The sequence below is a fragment of the Daphnia carinata genome, chromosome 9 (assembly GCF_022539665.2).
Source record: "Daphnia carinata strain CSIRO-1 chromosome 9, CSIRO_AGI_Dcar_HiC_V3, whole genome shotgun sequence".
In the NCBI taxonomy this organism is placed as follows: Eukaryota; Metazoa; Arthropoda; class Branchiopoda; order Diplostraca; family Daphniidae; genus Daphnia; species Daphnia carinata.
The window spans coordinates 1,935,636-1,952,518 of NC_081339.1; the positions used below are offsets into that span (position 1 = coordinate 1,935,636).

General features: G+C 42.1%; 4 protein-coding genes across 4 annotated transcripts in view; 2 read left to right on the forward strand and 2 right to left on the reverse strand.

The window, feature by feature from the left end:
- LOC130688979 (uncharacterized) overlaps positions 1-16,883 on the forward strand; it is a 93,324-nt gene that overhangs the window by 35,142 nt on the left and 41,299 nt on the right. The gene's annotated exons all lie outside the window — the stretch shown is intronic.
- LOC130689138 (ATPase family AAA domain-containing protein 3A homolog) lies at positions 293-2,912 on the forward strand. Its single transcript, XM_057512162.2, is given in 10 exon segments — positions 293-626; positions 680-747; positions 749-1,118; positions 1,177-1,457; positions 1,519-1,619; positions 1,681-1,838; positions 1,902-2,055; positions 2,110-2,224; positions 2,283-2,534; positions 2,599-2,912. Coding segments are annotated over 10 exon segments (1,809 nt in total). The 5' UTR covers positions 293-412; the 3' UTR covers positions 2,695-2,912.
- Positions 2,907-4,145, reverse strand: LOC130689155 (proteasome subunit beta type-6-like). The gene is made up of 6 exons (XM_057512181.2): positions 3,985-4,145; positions 3,854-3,921; positions 3,658-3,789; positions 3,385-3,514; positions 3,177-3,321; positions 2,907-3,097 (listed from the first exon to the last, which is right to left on the reverse strand). Exons 1-6 carry the CDS (start codon positions 4,060-4,062, stop codon positions 2,970-2,972), a joined length of 681 nt encoding a protein of 226 aa, XP_057368164.1. The 5' UTR covers positions 4,063-4,145; the 3' UTR covers positions 2,907-2,969.
- LOC130689122 (probable ubiquitin carboxyl-terminal hydrolase FAF-X) lies at positions 5,865-16,482 on the reverse strand. The gene is made up of 20 exons (XM_057512134.2): positions 16,362-16,482; positions 15,776-15,946; positions 14,618-15,711; positions 14,286-14,550; positions 14,119-14,217; positions 13,499-13,954; positions 13,040-13,434; positions 12,627-12,953; positions 12,215-12,551; positions 11,666-12,133; positions 11,427-11,581; positions 10,963-11,349; positions 10,483-10,882; positions 10,261-10,410; positions 9,983-10,190; positions 9,182-9,859; positions 7,661-9,126; positions 7,323-7,592; positions 6,903-7,237; positions 5,865-6,790 (listed from the first exon to the last, which is right to left on the reverse strand). Exons 2-20 carry the CDS (start codon positions 15,860-15,862, stop codon positions 6,307-6,309), a joined length of 8,061 nt encoding a protein of 2,686 aa, XP_057368117.1. The 5' UTR covers positions 15,863-15,946; positions 16,362-16,482; the 3' UTR covers positions 5,865-6,306.

Below are 16,883 nucleotides of genomic sequence, written 5' to 3' on the forward strand. Positions count from 1 at the left end.
GTGTAGGTGCCGTATAATTAATTATTTATAAATTTAAAAATTACGCGTTGAAATTCCTTATCTTAAAAGCAATTAGACGATTATCTTTATATTATTTTAAAATTGAAAACAATGCCCGAATGAAGAGCTTAGAGTTTTCAATATTTTCGTTACTTTTCCCCTACCCCCAGAAGTATATGAAATTTAAATAATAATGATATTTGCATAAACAAAAAAAATTTGGCAACGGGATCGAAACATAGTCCGTTAACAGTTGAAGTTTGTGTTGCGAGCAGACTATGCTATGTTGTAACATCCAACTTGCCTTAGTGTGAGCGTCTGCTATCAAACGGCTAAGAAAGATAATTCACATTCGCATCCACGTGCAAATTGCTTGCTTTTTATATAATTCTGCCTACTGTTCGAGTGCACAATGTCTTGGCTCTTTGGATTAAGGAAGGACCCTGGGACTGTGGGTACAGCTGCATCTCTTCCTACCGAAAGCAGTGGAGATGACAGCACCGGACAACCGCAGAATCAACAACCTCGTGGGAATGCAGGAGGAGCACGGGCGTCAGATGCCTACAGATTTGATTCTTCGGCCCTAGAACGAGCTGCGCAAGCAGCAAAAGAATTAGAAAAGTCTAGTAAGTTCAATTTTTTATGATACAAGACACATTGTTTAGGTTCGATTTCTTAGAATTCGCCAGAGATGCACTTGATCTGACTAAGGCACAAGAACAAACCAGACAGCAAGAACAATTAGCCAAAGATCAAGGAATATGAAGCTCATATTGAACAGTTGAAAGTAGATCAAAAAAGAGTGGATCATGAAGAAAGAAGAAAAACATTACAAGAAGAGACCAAGCAAAATCAACAAAGGTCTCAATACCAAGATCAACTTGCACGCAAACGTTATGAAGATCAGTTGGTGCAGCAGCAAAGAGCCAATGAAGATAACTTAAGGAAACAAGAAGAAAGTGTTGCAAAGCAAGAAGCAATGAGGAAACAAACTTTGGAGTATGAAATGGACTTGCGCTCCAAAACTGACATGAAAAGACTTGAAGCTGAAATGAGAGCTAAAGCTAAAGTTGACAGAGAAAATCAAGATCTATATTTAGAACAAATTCGTCTTAAAGGTATAATGTTGTCTTTTAAATAGTAAAGACTTATCTGTCTAATTATTCCATTACACAGCTTCTGAAAAACGCACAACCGTTATGGAGTCTATCAAAACGGCTGGTGCCGTTTTGGGAACTGGTTTCAATACCTTTCTTTCTGACTGGGACAAAATAGCAGCAGCAGCTGCTGGACTATCGCTACTTGCCCTTGGTGTTTATTCTGCCAAAGGCGGCACCGGTGTGGTTGCTCGATACATTGAATCTCGAATCGGGAAACCTTCTTTAGTCCGTGAAACTTCAAGACTAAATGTTGTAGATACCATCCGCCACCCTATCAAAACCATTAAAGCTATCAAGGTACCTCCGGTCAACAAAGCTACATTTAAATACTGAAGCTGTATCGATTGGGTAACTACAGGCTAAATCAGAAGACGCATTGTCCGGAGTTGTATTGGAGCCCAAACTAGAAGAACGCCTAAGAGATATTGCAATTGCAACAAAAAATACAAAGCAAAACAAGTAAGAGAAGCTTTTATTGATGTAAAATCATCAATCAATGTAATTTTATTGAATTCCCAAGGGGAATGTTCCGAAATATTTTAATGCATGGACCACCGGGCACAGGGAAAACTTTGTTCGCGAAAAAATTAGCAAAACATAGCGGACTGGACTATGCGATTATGACCGGTGGTGATGTTTCCCCATTGGGTAGAGATGGCGTTACGGCCATACATAAAGGTTATATTGTTCTATAGAAGTGAGCCGTTATTTAATTTTTTTAACATTCCTTTGGTCGATTAGTTTTTGATTGGGCAAATGGATCTCGTCGCGGATTACTTTTATTCGTTGATGAGGCAGACGCGTTCCTACGGAAAAGATCATCAGAGAAAATCAGCGAAGATTTAAGGGCTACCCTTAACGCTTTTTTGTACCGTACTGGCGAGCAATCCAATAAGTAAGTGTGGTTCTATTCTCGTTATATGTTTCATCTAACTTTTTTGGTTTTCAGATTCATGATGGTTTTGGCGTCAAACACCCCCGAACAGTTTGATTGGGCAGTTAATGATCGCCTAGACGAAATGGTCGAGTTTATGCTTCCAGGATTGGAGGAACGCGAACGATTAGTAAATAATGGACACTTCTTCTCCTTTGAATGAATTTAACTCACATAATTTCTGTTAGGTCCGACTTTATTTCGACAAGTTTATTTTACAGCCGGCAGCTGAGGGAAAGCGTCGGCTGAAAGTGGCTCAGTTTGATTACAGTGCATTATGCACGAAGATCGCACGTGACGTGGAAGGAATGTCGGGTCGCGAAATAGCTAAGCTTGGTGTGGCTTGGCAAGCATCTGCTTATGCATCATCCGACGGCATTCTTACGGAAAAGATGATCATGGAGAAGGTTAAAGATGCAGTTCAACAACATCGTCAAAAGGTACTTATACTATTTCATGCCTTCAAAAATAGTTTTATGTGGCTAAAATTCGTGGTTCTCCTAGGTGAACTGGCAAAGCGAAGAAGAAAAGGGTAACTCTAAAACAATCAGCGTCAAGGCGTCTGGTTCTTCCTCCCAAATTGGAGGTGAAAAATCGTGAAATAGATCAAAGGGATTTACAGTGGTGAATGATGAAACTTCTTGAACAAATGTTGCAATTACGGTTTGGCATTTTACTGTTTGTCCGATTGCTACCTTTGTTTGATAATATATTCCATATATTATGGACATGGTTTCCTCATTCCGAATTGAATAACTTTTGTTGTAGACAATTATTCGTTATAATAAAATGTAGTGAGTTTCACTATAAAATTGGAAGTTGTCAACTTTTCATGTATTGGTTTCATTATCGCGTAACACATACTTCACTTGTACTTAACCTTCGTAGAATCGAGGTAGTTCATTACCCAACACTGTACGGCGTTCAATTCCATCTTCAGTAATAATACCCAAACGAACAACACCACCGCTTGAACCATCTCTGCTCATTGCCAATGCGAGAGCTAATAGAACATAAATAAAAATATAACACATTAAGCCTAATAAGCTGTGTATCATTAAACAATTCCTTTCCATACTCACTTTTCAATACAAATTGGACACATTCATCCTGATTCATGCCTTGTTTGAAATTTGAGTCAACAAATCCAAACACGTATGTTGAGCCTGAACCACCAATAGCAAATGGTTGTCTCACACACATTCCTCCAAGGGGAATATTATAAACCTAGGAATATTAAAAAACTTCATGAACATGGAACTATGGGTTTTAGAATCTGGGATATTATACCTGTCCACCATGGCGCCTATCCCATCCTGCACAAATAATACCAGCCATGAGCTGATCTCTGTAGTTATAGCAAAGTTCTTGAAAGACACTGGCTGCTGTTTTCACCAAAGGAGCTTCACCCAATTGTACCCTAAAAACCATGTCATATTATACCATATGATTTCAAATTATATCATGTCACATATGTCTATATATATATATATAATTTTAATATTTATTTTTAATTCATACTATCATTTAAAAAATAAACTATGATAAATCAATATAGGTTACTCATGGAATTCCAAGTGGTAGTTCACTATATCAGCAATAGCTTGAGTGTCAGCTGCAGAGCCTGAGCGGCAACAATAGATATGGTTAGTGATCTTGGTCAGTTTATCAGTAACCCTGTTTGCTACATATGCCCTGGAAAAAATGAAAGCCAAAAATATTAGTAAGTTCGTAAGCTGTACCGACAACCGATATTTACCCTGTGCTCGTGCGTGAATCAGCTCCAATAACGACTCCACCATTGAATTCCACAGCCATAATTGACGTCTAAACAAAAAACCTTGTAAATACTCATGGAAACACCTGAAACAACACATTGTATTCACTTACGCCTGTGCTATGTTCCGATGTTAACCAATCAGGGCTTAGAGAATCCGAAGTAGACATATTAGACATTATACAAGCCATAGCTAATTCAAATGAAAATTTCCGGATCCACAACTAGACAGCTCTTACTCAGCAAGTTCTGACTTGACTTGAGGAATCAAGCTAATGCGGCAAACTAAGAGCTGCCCAAAAACCTGGAAAGAAGTAGTAAAAGGCACCGCTAGGAATAGGGCTCGGCCCCGATCGTCTTTGATCGGGGCAAACCGCGGTTTTTCATTTAAAAATCGTCCAACCGTCGGTTCGGTTTGGCCATTTGTGACTGCGGTTTGGTTTTCGGTTTGCAACTGGGCAAAACCGGTTTGAACCGCTATTAAAATTTTTTTTTTTAATTTTGCTGAAATTCCAAATCAAGTAATTATCACTAATTGTTGTGAGCGTAATGGCGGTCAGCAACTTGTTATAAATCAAATTTCCGATCAGACTAGTAGGTATCGCGATCGAAAATTGGTCGATTTTTCGCCATCTAGCGACAAAGTCTGTTACTGCTATCCTATACTATCCTATGCAAACCGCAAATCCGCGGTGCAAACCTTAAAACCGCGGTTCAATCGGTTTGAAAAAAACGGCAAACCGAACCGCACCGGTTTGTCCTTTTTAAAAAAAAAACCGCGCGGGTCGGCCAAAATCGTGCCCGATCGTCGCGGGGCCGAGCCCTAGCTAGGAATCGGCCCCCCAGCCAACCGGAGCGTTTTTTGCAATCGGTGTTCCTGTTTCTGGGCGTTAGAGAGGGGCTTTCTTGGTTCGAGGTGAAATTTTTTCCACATGAACACAATCAGGATACATCATCGAGGTTACAACCCGATTACCCCGCCCTGGTTGACGAATCAGCCCTCTGATTGTGCCCCGAATGACTTTTTTCGGGGTGGAAACCCGATTAAGTCCATTCGGGGCCGACCTTTAGTAATAATACTCAGAGTACATAATCAGGGTTTGGAACTGGGTTTTAGAATCAGTTTTCCTTCTTTCCTAGCACCTGAATAGATCTGGAAGCCGGCTGAAATGCATAATGACGTGCCGTAGCCTGAAGGAACCGCACCGAAATTCGAAACGACCCAACTGATCGACCAAAAAGCTACCCGATTGACGTGGGACGGAGCCCTAACCGGACAACGCACACTTTCTCCATATAGAAAACTGTAGGCGCGATTATGTACTAAGTAGTACATATTGCCTCGCGACCAGCCTGCCTAACCGCTTAGAAAGGTGCTAACCATTTGGACATATGAGCCAAATAAGAGAGAAATGCTGAGTACGGTGTACTTGACAATTTTTACAATAGCCTAACGATTGAGTCACACACTTGTATTTCAATTTTCAACTCTAGATCGTCACTGAAACAAAAAAGAAAAATATTAACAGAGTTGAATGAATTTTCGCCTTTTACCTACAATTCCTTCCAAATGACACATATGCACACGGCGCCACAAGAAGTTACTTTTTTATTCATCGAATTAGTGGATGCCGAACGAAAAAAAGAGAATTACAGTTAGAAGAAACAAGGGTTCATATAATTTTCATTTAAACGAAGAAATCCTCTTAAACTCTTGGTTGTGTAACCATTCTCAACGTATATCGAACCGGGACCAGCCTATTTAAACTTGGACCAAGAAATATTGTGATTTGAGGAGAAGGAGGAAGGTAATCTGAATCGACGGCCGTTGAAAAAAAGAGGGATCGAATAGCTGGAAACAAGCATTGACTAAAGCACATCCACTGAATTCTACATCAAAATTAACCACAAACACAATAGGGACGAGTCCATTAGAAAAGGGTACAGCCCATGATAGTTCAACACAAATGAAACGTAATTACTAGCTGTTGCCTGCTTCAATGAGCTGTTCGCCTGTACTATACGGAATCATATATTTGGAGAAGCGCGAGAAACAAGTTCTGTTAAACAAGGGAAGAGGTGAATAATAGAGTAAATGAAGAATCAATAACATGACATGTACTGACCCCTTTAATGTTTTGTTTAATTGTTATTTTTTTGTTTTTTTTTTTTTATGTTTTGTTGTTTTTTTTTTAGTTTGTTTTTCATTTTGTTGTTTTTTTTTGTTTGTTTTTTTGTTGTTGTTGTTTTTGACTCATGAGGCTTACATAAAGACTGAAAATGGCGAAAGAACAAAAACAAAAAAAGAACATGGAAACAGGCCATCAACCTCACAACAGTAGTGAGAACGATGCCGTCAAAAGGCTATGTTGTGTTAGAATTCAACAATCACAGCTGCGATGTTTTCCGTTAATTCAACATTTAGCAATGTCTAGCTAATGGGTGGGAGACGGACCGGATTGACTGCTACCACTACCTTCATTTTTGACAGGTGGCTGTTGAGGCCGATTCGGATGTAAGGGAGGAAATTGGGAGGAAGAAGAGCGAGGGATCGACAGATTGCTATTCGTTGGCGGTGCCGTAGCTCGTGGCGATGCGGTTTGAGCGTGACCCGGTCGTGGTTGGGATACCCCAAATGCCGCCCTTGTCAGCGTCTGCGATTTGACAAGCGCTGCCGTAGAGTTATCCAAGCTGCTGTCGGCAACCAAAGCAGGAGGTGGCACAACACTGTCATCCACTACACCTAACGACGCATTCCCTCCTCCACTTGAAATTCCAACCACATCTTCGCTTTCCACCTCTTCTTCTGGACATAGTTCTATCGACTTGTCCAATGTCAATCTGGCACTGTGAGAACGTTCCAGAAAGTATCCATTTGAGGTTTCGTTCGACTGCGCCGGGGGTGACCATTGATTATACCTGAAATTTAAAAAAACAAAAAAGGATATTAGAACAACATGCAATTACAACAGTAACATAAGCGTATTAGTACAACAATTTGTATGGGTTCGTGTAGGCTAATAATACGTACTGATTGTTTCCTGTAGGATATGGCCTGTCAAGCTCTTCGTGAAGCCAGTCTACGGCCGCTGTCCATTTGCGCTTGAAATCGACATTGGCTAGCAGAATTTGGTGAGCTGTTGGACACGAAGAGAAGAGCGCTACGAGGCACTTGATACACTGATAGGCCCTCTTGTGATAATGATTCTTGGATCGCTGGATGATGTCAAATAATCCATCACGGTCGTCAGGGATACCCTTAAGAGCAGCAGTGATTCGGTATTTCTGCCAAGAATCTTCTAACGTCAAAATACAGAGCAGCAGGTCCAGGTGCGGTCGCAATTCGTAGGTGTAAGCAAAGGCAACCTGAATTAGAGAAAGAAGCATTTTTTAACGATTTTTTCTTTTATACAAAAAACAGTTCTGTTGAGTAATAACGAACAGAGTCTACCTGCCACAGGATTTCAGAGAGCACAACGAATGAAAACTGATTGTTTTCCCAGCAGCAGTAGCGCAGTAAGCGCGACGTTTCTTCGATTCCACTCGCATCTTCGAGGAGTTTTTTAACAAAGTTGTTGCGGGTATAGAGAATCTCTGCTACTTGAGGCTGTATCGGCATCAGAGGCGGCTCACCAAACGAATTGGGCAATGGCAGCTGGCCAGCTACGGACGAGTTCGCCTTACTGCTGATATCGCAGCAACGTATCAACATACACACCACCTACGAATGCATCATATCAAAACAAAAAGGTTTGTCTGAATCTTAATACATCGTGAACTTGGAATTACCTGATAGAGCTTTCCGAGCTCAGCGTACTGATACTTGATGGGTGGGCCAGGACCTTCGTCGAGTGCTACTGTCATGAAAGTAGCTAGGACATTAAGTCGAAGCAAATGAGCCTTTTCGGGCGGGCCCAGTGACGCGTAGACCAGAAACAGGTTGAAATATTGTGAAAGATGTCTTCCATAGTCAGCTACCTCCTTACTGAGAAGACTCAAAACTGCTTGAAATATGTGGTCCGCAAGTGTTAGTTCGCTAGCGGCTGGTACAACGCCGCTATTGGGAAATGATGAAATGCCAGGTAAAGAGGTGGCCGGCGCGGTGATTTCACATGGACCGTCACTCAACGACAGGTGAGCCAAAAAGACTAGGATTTTGACGAACGCTGAGCGAACTTCAGCGCTGGGACACTGAAGCAGGTATTCGCAAAAGCGCTGTGGGTGATCCAAGAGAACGCGCTGGCCGAACCAAAGACGGGCTTGTTTTGATACCCGTAATGGGCCGAGGAGCGCTTCATACCAATCGCTGGCTACACCTCTTAAGGATTTCTTAGTATGGAAACAAGTGGTGAAAAGGAAATGGGCTCCAATCTCAACCGATGAAAGAGCCAGTTCTTCCACCTCTGCAGGACTAAGACTGACGGATGATGGATGGTTGGGTAACTTGCCCGGCAACGTTTTGAGGTCCACTGCCAGGTAGGGCGTTTGGCAGCTGATCAGTTTCCTCATAAAATGAAAATATTCGGTGGAAAACTGGTTGTACGTGTGTTGGAACTTGATGTTCTGTTTCCGGACGCTTCGCTCGATGGCCAGTGGCATGCAGAGAGGTGAAGACAGCGGGGTTGCGGACGTCATGGGCATCGACTCGTTGATTGTCATTTCACTCAACCGATTGCCGATGTCAATATCTTCTTTGGTGTAGAAAAGGATATACGCATTCCACCAGCGCTTCTGGCGCCTATAACTCATCCTTTTTACGACGTGATCAAACACCTCGCCCATGTATTCGCCGCCGAAGCATTGGTTTTTCATTTCTTCATCATCGTCCATTTTGCATTCGCTCACATCTCCGTCGTCGAATTTATACCATTTGGCTCCACCCGTAGCCCCGGTGGTATTTGGCGGAGGCCGGTGTAGGATATACGAATAATAATGACCACCACTGGCCTGGCCGCTATGTACGACAATGCCAGTCAGCTGATACCGAGTGCAGACGTCACGATTGGCTTCCTCTTCCATGTCGTAGTCGATAACTTCGCCCTCAGCTTTAGCCAAGCCCCATACAGTGTACGGTTCCATGTCCAGAAGACGGGGAAACTCAAAATAGTCGTTAAATTTGATCGGGCAAAGTCGTTCATAATCGTATTCGAATCGCTTCAGCTGAATAGCAAGAATGGGCGGCAACTTTTTCACGCATAAGCGCTTCACCGTGTTCACCTTCTTGTTGCATTTTTCGCAATGATAGGCATCGCCACCTAAAAATAGGGTTGTTCAGCTTTCGATAGGTCTTAAAAATAGAAAGAGAAATACCTTCGAGTAACTCTCCTTTGACGTATTGTTCTAACGAATCGTGCAAATTGCTGTGATTCCGAATATCAATGCTGATTACATTGAAGGGTTGTTCTTTGCAATAACGATGGGGACATCCCTTGCAAATCTTCTGGTCCGAATAGATGCCAACAAGTGTACGGTGCATGATCTGTTCGTGGCCCAGTGCCTTCAGCGCCTCATCAACGCTATCCGTCAGGCTCATATAGAACTCTACAGCATCTTGCTGTTCCCGGAGATTTACCGGCTCGCCCTGAAGCTTAAAATGACGCCACAGTCCGCGAGGGACATAATATTGCAGCTTGCTACACGCCAAATGACCAAATATGGCTTGAAGCTGCTTCAAGATATTAATGTTATACTCGCGGGTTGATTCGTCACGACTTCTCTGATGCTGCTGCAACTGAAGTTGCTGATCTTCGCTATTCTCTGTGTCATTCTCCATTTTATCGTCACCATTGAAATCTTCGTCCGGATCGAGTGCCGCGCCGTGAGCAAGTAAAACACCACGTCGCAGCCTTTCAATCATAAACAGCTGCTGCAGTACCGAGTTCATATAGCAAGTGGCGCCAGCATTTTTCAGACCCACAAAACTCCAGGAAGCTCGCGGCCCCACAGGAGGTAAATACTCCCATTCGCTTAATGGTTCTGCTTGTTGATCTATAAAAGCAAACCAGAAGAAACCCAAATAAGTTATCTCTTAGCAAACGGTAGAAAAACATTTTTAAAAGCCGTAAAATAGTAGCAATAGATAAAAACATAAATAATATTAAATAAACTAACCGGAGAAAAACATTTCGGTTAACATAGTTGTTAATAACTTCAAATTGGCCACACATCCCGAACAAAGGGCCACTAGAAGCTCTAACGCGGCTACCACAGACGCCGGGGTCGAGCAAATCGGATCAGCCACGGCAGACAGCAGTTCACCTGTGCTGTTATACTTGGCCATGATACGAGATGCCGGGTAGAGGAAATCTTCAAGAATTTCCTAAAGGAAAAAAGAAATAGTGTTAAACATTTTTCGATATGTTTAGAACCACCCAACGCTTTAGGTTTACTTTAATTAAGTTGACAGGTTTCGACGGATCTGACCCAACTTCGTATTTTTTAGCCAAGCCGAGGTAGGAGACTAACTCTCTCGTAAGACAGAGATGACCTTCAAGTAAATCATCTTCAGTTTGAGTCGATCCAGTCTTCAAAAAAGAATCCTTTGAAAAAACAAATAAACATTTGTTTATACAATGGACAGCAACATTTCAAAAACTAATTGATTAACATACCCTCACTCTCTGGAGCCAATTAATTTCGTTGAGTAGCAGAGGCTCCGCAGATGGTAGCGGAACATTAGAAGTGGCAGCCAAGTTCAAAAGCCGACAGAGGAGCTGAAAGAACTCCTGTGAATTTTTCGCGTATTCAGGCACTGTGCTGGCCATTACAGAGAATAGCAGATCGAGAAAGAATGCCAACATCGATGGTGAGTCGGTTGGGGGATTGGCTTGGGGCAACACAGTTTGGCTAGATATCAAAAGAAATTGTTCCGCGGCTGACAAACGCAGTGCTTTCACTGGACAGAGAAGTATCATCTCAAGTGAAAATCTGTAGAAGGTCTTGGACTGTGACACCTGGTAGACAGCTCGTGGTGATATGCTATTCACCACAGTAAGGACCTCCAAAGCCTCCCTATAGAAATTAGAAAAAGGACGTTAGAAGTGAACAATCTACGTGTCAACTACGAGTAACAGTTGATTCCGTGTACGCACTTGCATAACAGTATATCCTCGGAATACTCGTTTTCCTGGGTAGGGCTCACGGTGGTGTTCAGTTTGACTGTGCCAAGATCGTTCCAAGAAGACTCCAGCAATTGGTAATCCCCACTGCTACTTGCCCAGGCAAGACGGACTAATGAACGGACAACTTCCTCGTCCGGCTTAATGCTAGACAAGAGAGAGCTGACGTCTGGATCAGTTTGCATGTGCTGTGCGAGTCTACTGGCGACGGCACGGACGACACTGTCAGTAGCTGCACAGGAAGTCACAGTATGCAACACAAGATTTTGGCCGGGTGAATCGAGGACGTTGCGCATGCAAATGCTGGACATTACTGCCAGCACAACTTTGGAAAGTCGCAATATGCTCAAGTATGCCGATCTAAATGGTGAATCAAGAGACGATTTGAGGAAATGAAAAAAAAAAAAAACAACTAGGATAGTGCTATAATTTTCAACCTTTTCGTTGGAATATCAGCTGTGATAAGAAAACTATTGGCGCTGAGCATCTTCAATAAAAGCGGGATTCCGCCTCTAAGAATGAATCCTAGTTGAAAATCGGATGTCCTGTCTGAAGCTGACATGTTTGCCGGCATCAACAAACTATAGGCCACCTAATTAATTAACGAGGATCCGGTAAAAAAATAAAATAGATATATTTTAAGAAACTGCTATCGAAATTCTTGAATTTCACATACCTCAAGATGATATAGAGTAGTTGAGGGCGACGATGCTACAAAGATACTTTCCAACTCCGAAGACGACTGGGCAGTTTCACTTTTGTCACCAGCCGCCACCGACGGCGAAGATGGAACTGAAGGCAGAATCTGACTGGCGACTACGAGGCGCTCAATAGCTTGTGGATCGGCCGGTAACTGCCGGAGCAGATTACGGGCAGCATCGCGTAGCTGGGCATGCTGCAACTGTGAACCCAGATCAGCCAGTTGGCACAAGAAAGGATTGATGCGCTTATCTCGCGACATCAAAACACCCGGCAACATGCCCTCTGCAGCGGCCGCCGTCATTGCGTGATGTAGTTGACCACCTATGGCACCTTGGTAGCTATTGGGTGCATGCTGCGGTGATCCGCCAGTGCTACTATCGCTGCTGCTATCCGGTGACCCCGCTACCGCAGTATTTGATTGCGAGAGCTTGGCTGTCAACATCTAAGCAAAAAGCATAAAAATTAAAGAATGAATAACTAGTAACATAATGTCTACAAAACATGAAAGAGAAGGATAACGCACTGTTTTATCCCTAAGCGGCAAATCTGCAACTAAACGAAAGCCTTCGGACGGTTCAATGAGTTCATTATTCAGGTAAAGATCCAGTTTCATTCCACTCTGCTGCTGCTGCTGTTGTTGTACTGGTGGCTGCTGGTGACCCACTATTTGAGACTGCATTATGGATGAATTCGCTCCCGCTGTTACGGGAAGAGTAGCTGTTTGGTTTGTGGATTTCACGCGTGCCATGATACGTCGTCGAACAGTGGCGAGAGTCTCGTTACTGTGAGTCCATACTTCGATATCTTCTAGTTGACGTCCTTGGTTGGGAAACCGGACAATTAACGTAAAGCACTTCCCCCTAAATAAGATTCAATCACGTTAAACCTCCATTTGTATGATTCATTTTTTTTTTTCGTTTCATTTCCAATATTACCTATGCGCTCTTCCGAGGGGAAGAAGTGTCCGCTCTTCCCTCATGTGAAACTCGCAGTCATAGTCACTAACATATTCCTGCAATAGCTTCAACAGTCTGCACATGCGCGTAGTTTCTTGTCTACTCCGATTGGCGAAATCCTTCTCAGTCACCAACGCTTCATGTGGTTGTTGTTGTTGCTGCTGTATCATGTACGCACGCAATGTATCATGTGACGCCCTTAGTCGGTCACTACAACTGCCGATGAGGTCCTCGTGAATTTCAACTTGATTATTTACCAACCGGGGACCTAAACTTGTGTAGGTTTCTTTCAGCAAATGAATGGCTCTATGGAATGATAATAATCCCAAAGGTTAGATCAGAAATCATAATGGAAAATATAATAAGAAAAAAATGGCGATAGTAATGCATACTTTTCGGCCACTGCATCATTTCCGAAGAGAATTACACGCCACAAGTAGTCGAGTCCAATGAGTCCAACGTCGTTCATCTTCCGACGCGCTACCAATTTCCCTTCTTTGGCATTGACAGCCTTAAAAAAACGGTCGAAACACTTCATGCCGCTTTCAGTCATCAGACTAGGGTCTAATTGAAGAATTTGAGCCTCGAAGAACTCGCGATTGACCTCGGGATCGAGGTCAGGTTCTTCGCCCATCAATTTGGAAAACCATTTGAAACAGGCCTCCCTATCGGCAACAAATACAGCTCGTTCCACTAGGCAGTGCCAGATCTGGCGAGCTTGCGGCGCACACAGCCATAACTGGCCATCTTTCAGTAAAAACCTCAAAAAACTCAATCTTTCTTGAACCTGAAATGGAAAACATACATATGAAGAACCTGATCCAAAACGCATTTCGTTTCTTCCAACGTACCTGCAAAACGTGGCTATATCGTCCATCGGGTAAATATGTAAGTGGATCATAGTTAGCTGGGTTTTCTTTGACGGTGCTTCGTACACGCTCCATGTAAGCACAAAGGTTGTCAGTTATAAGAATGACTAGAGCGTGCTGTTGTTGGAGACGATTGACCACTTCTTGCCGATAAAGAACATGCTGTGCACGAGCTGCGTGGGCATTTGTGGCATGGTTATAGTTAGCCGGAGTCTCGGCATACAGACAACATATGTCTCGGATTTGTTTGAGCGCTTGAAGTACCCATACGTTGTGGCGAATCTCTTCAACGCAACGATCCAACCAAACTGTCTTTTGAGTGTCGCGGTCTTGTGAACACGAATAATCAAGGATTTTGACATGAGCATTCATTGCCTGGTCGATAATCTCGTTAGGCACATCCGGTGAGTGCGCGAGGTTCCAGAACAACGTCAACACCTATGTTGCAAATAAATAAACACATGAGCATAAATTGAAAACGAAAGGCTAAAGTTCATTCTAAAAATATAAAAATAAATAAATAAAAATAATAGTTTCAATCCCTAAGAGATTTTCAGACCAGCAAATACAAAATAAATAATAATAATTAAGAATAGTTATACCTTATGAGCCATAACGCCATCTTTGTCGTCCTCTGCTAAGCGACGAATCAACTCCAACAGTTTTTCTCTTTGTTTTTTCCCCGCAGTTGTCCAGCTTGCCTGGAAAATAGTTTACCTTATTATGTGAATTCTTTTAACAGAACGGAAATATCTGTGTAAATTTGTACCTGAAAACATTCAAATAGATGGTCTAACTGTTCAGGAGAAAAATCCCAGGCTAATTTGGCCAGCAAATCATGAACATTCTTGACTATTGCTTCATGCTTGCCAGCCTGCGACGCCCAAACACGGTCCAGATCTTCCAAGGTCAGTGCTTTTTCCTTAATAACAAAACGTAGGATTTTCTCCAGTTTCTCAACATATTGCGGCTGGTGCAATGAGTCGGCTAAGACTATCTGTAATACCCGATGCTCCTTTAACCACGCGGCCATCCTGAAAGGTTGAAGATAAATACGTCAATATTCTCCTCCATAAAATTGCGAGAGTAAACAGAGTTTACCTTTCAGCTGTAAGCCACTCTTCGTCCGTTTCGTTGGCACCCGTAACGACACTGTTACCAGTTGTTCGATGTGGGTAGGAAGCTACACTTGCAATAACCTTGTTTATCTCGTTAAGAGCGTTCATCTTGCCGTTGAAGGAAGAAATTTGTAACAGACGAAGAATCATCTTGAGCCGAAACATTTCCAAATTCTGAAGAGTTTCTTCTTGTCCTGGTACTCTTTGCGTGAGACTTTTCAGAAATTTGACCAAAGCCGAAATCAAGTCATTCTTCCCTTCGTTCTTTGATTCTTTCTTTAGTTCTTCATCCGTTAAATTGTCCAAAAAAGCGGGAATCACTTCAACAATCGGCAGGAAATATTTGGTAATTGTAGGGATAGTCAGCATTTCATGACAAAGTCCAAATGGCCGAATAAGAGCGAACATCACAGGCAGGCTCAAATTTTGTTCACTTTGAAAACGTTCCAATAATAACTGGAAACCGTTCAATTTGCCGAAACGGTTAATCAAATCCACTAACCAGCCCCTAGGAGCCCGAATGTCAGGCGATTTCGCGAAAACCTCTTCGTCACTTCCATTTGGGGGATACAGCTCAACTGGACGAGTCAAATTAAAAGTGTGAAATTTGCATTGGGGGTTCAGAACAACAGCTAGTAACTCCAGCAATGGAAACCAGTCTTGACTCAACTTGGAGACACAGAGTTCTACCAGTTTTTCACAATTTCTCAAGATACAACGATGGATCTCAAATTTCCAACTACTGACAGCATCATCAGTTAGAATTTTGGTAAAGGACTTGGTCAAACCATCCTGAAAAAATCTCTGGCAAGCTTCACTTCTGGTATCCAATCCTCTCTTACAAAGGTTGATAGATGCATCAAGAAGTATTTCAAGCTCACACTTGGGTAGAACAGGGACTACCCAGCGTGTTCTACTAATCATTTCCTCTAGCCTGGCCAGTTCACTAACAGGAAAATAAGGTTCCCCTGTAGCTGGATCTAGCCAGGCATCTTCATCATTTTCTTTTTCCTTGGCATTCTGACCATTTGTGTTTCCATCTGTATTTACAGCAGCGGGACTGTTTTGATTTGGAGTCTGGAAAACAATATGTTCAATTTACAGATGTGCTAATCATTGTTTAAAATGTGTAATCTCTTACTGTGTTCCCAATAGCTGAGGTTTCTTGTGAGGATTCATTTCCTACAGGAGTTCCTCCTTCTCCACTATTTTTCATGGCTATTGTCATTTTGGACTTTTCTCCAAATACACAAGCTGTTCAAAATGTCAGGGTGTTCAAAACAGCAAAGCAACACCACTAACATGTCATATTCTGAAAATAGAAGATACATATTGAAAAAAAAGAAAAATCAGACAATAATTTGGGCACTGACAAGAAAACAAAATGAATAATCTAGAAGGAAAGAAAATGCATAAGAAATGTATGAGAATTCACTAGAAAAATTTTAACTAACACAAGTAAATTAACAGGTTTGTTGAAATAGTCAACCCCCATAAAAAGTTAATGCTTTTGCGCCTTGCAGAAAGTGTTTCGACAAATAAACATTCCTGGTATGTTGCAAAAAGCTTAAGGCCATGGCCCAATATGGCGGCTATCCTAGCAGTGATTTGTCATAGCACTACATGCCGGTAAATAAACTAATGTCACATCAACTAACAACTGTTAGTTACGTTAGCTTTTTCTCTCTAACAAAGAAAAATTATCACACGGAATTCGTTTGCCTCACCTTGAAAATACGCTCGTTAGATATTCCTCAATGCGTACACGAACAGCAGCAGTAGTTGAGCCAATATATTTCGATTCGACAGACGACAAAGAATTTTTTGAACGTTGCCAATATGTTATTATTGAGTGCTACAATGAAGTTGGTGCATTGATCCTTTCAAGGGGAAATTCTATGACATAACTGCGAAATCTCCAGTTTTCCACATATAAAACTATTATATAGTTTAACTTCAATGGAAATTTTAGTGAAAGAGAATCAGCCAGCATAATTAGAACGCCCTAAGCTTCACCAACATTTTTCCGGGCACACACGCAACATCCTTAAAACACGGTTTTCAAAAGAGAGGTTTCCCAGCAGGTGCTACAAAGTTTTCGCATCTACTCGTCCTTAAAATGCCTGACTTTAAGCAGCCAAAGCTTAACGATTATTCATTTTTCTTCCCGTGGAATTCCCAGATAGTGAAGGCAAGCTATCACTATCTGCAACAGCCTTGATAACGATTATATGCAAACTACTTACAGT

What these genes read in the sequence shown, in the direction of transcription:
- LOC130689155 (XM_057512181.2), bottom strand. Translation starts at nt 4,062, where the DNA reads ATGGCTTGTATAATGTCTAATATGTCTACTTCGGATTCTCTAAGCCCT. An exon ending in CATCGGAACATAGCACAGGC is followed by an intron (nt 3,922 to 3,984) that starts GTAAGTGAATAC and finishes TTTTTTGTTTAG; the next exon opens with ACGTCAATTATGGCTGTGGA. An exon ending in TGTCCAATTTGTATTGAAAA is followed by an intron (nt 3,098 to 3,176) that starts GTGAGTATGGAA and finishes ATGTTCTATTAG; the next exon opens with CTCTCGCATTGGCAATGAGC.
- LOC130689122 (XM_057512134.2), bottom strand. Translation starts at nt 15,862, where the DNA reads ATGACAATAGCCATGAAAAATAGTGGAGAAGGAGGAACTCCTGTAGGA. An exon ending in ATGGCGTTATGGCTCATAAG is followed by an intron (nt 13,955 to 14,118) that starts GTATAACTATTC and finishes TTTGCAACATAG; the next exon opens with GTGTTGACGTTGTTCTGGAA. An exon ending in TGCCGCTTAGGGATAAAACA is followed by an intron (nt 12,134 to 12,214) that starts GTGCGTTATCCT and finishes CTTTTTGCTTAG; the next exon opens with ATGTTGACAGCCAAGCTCTC.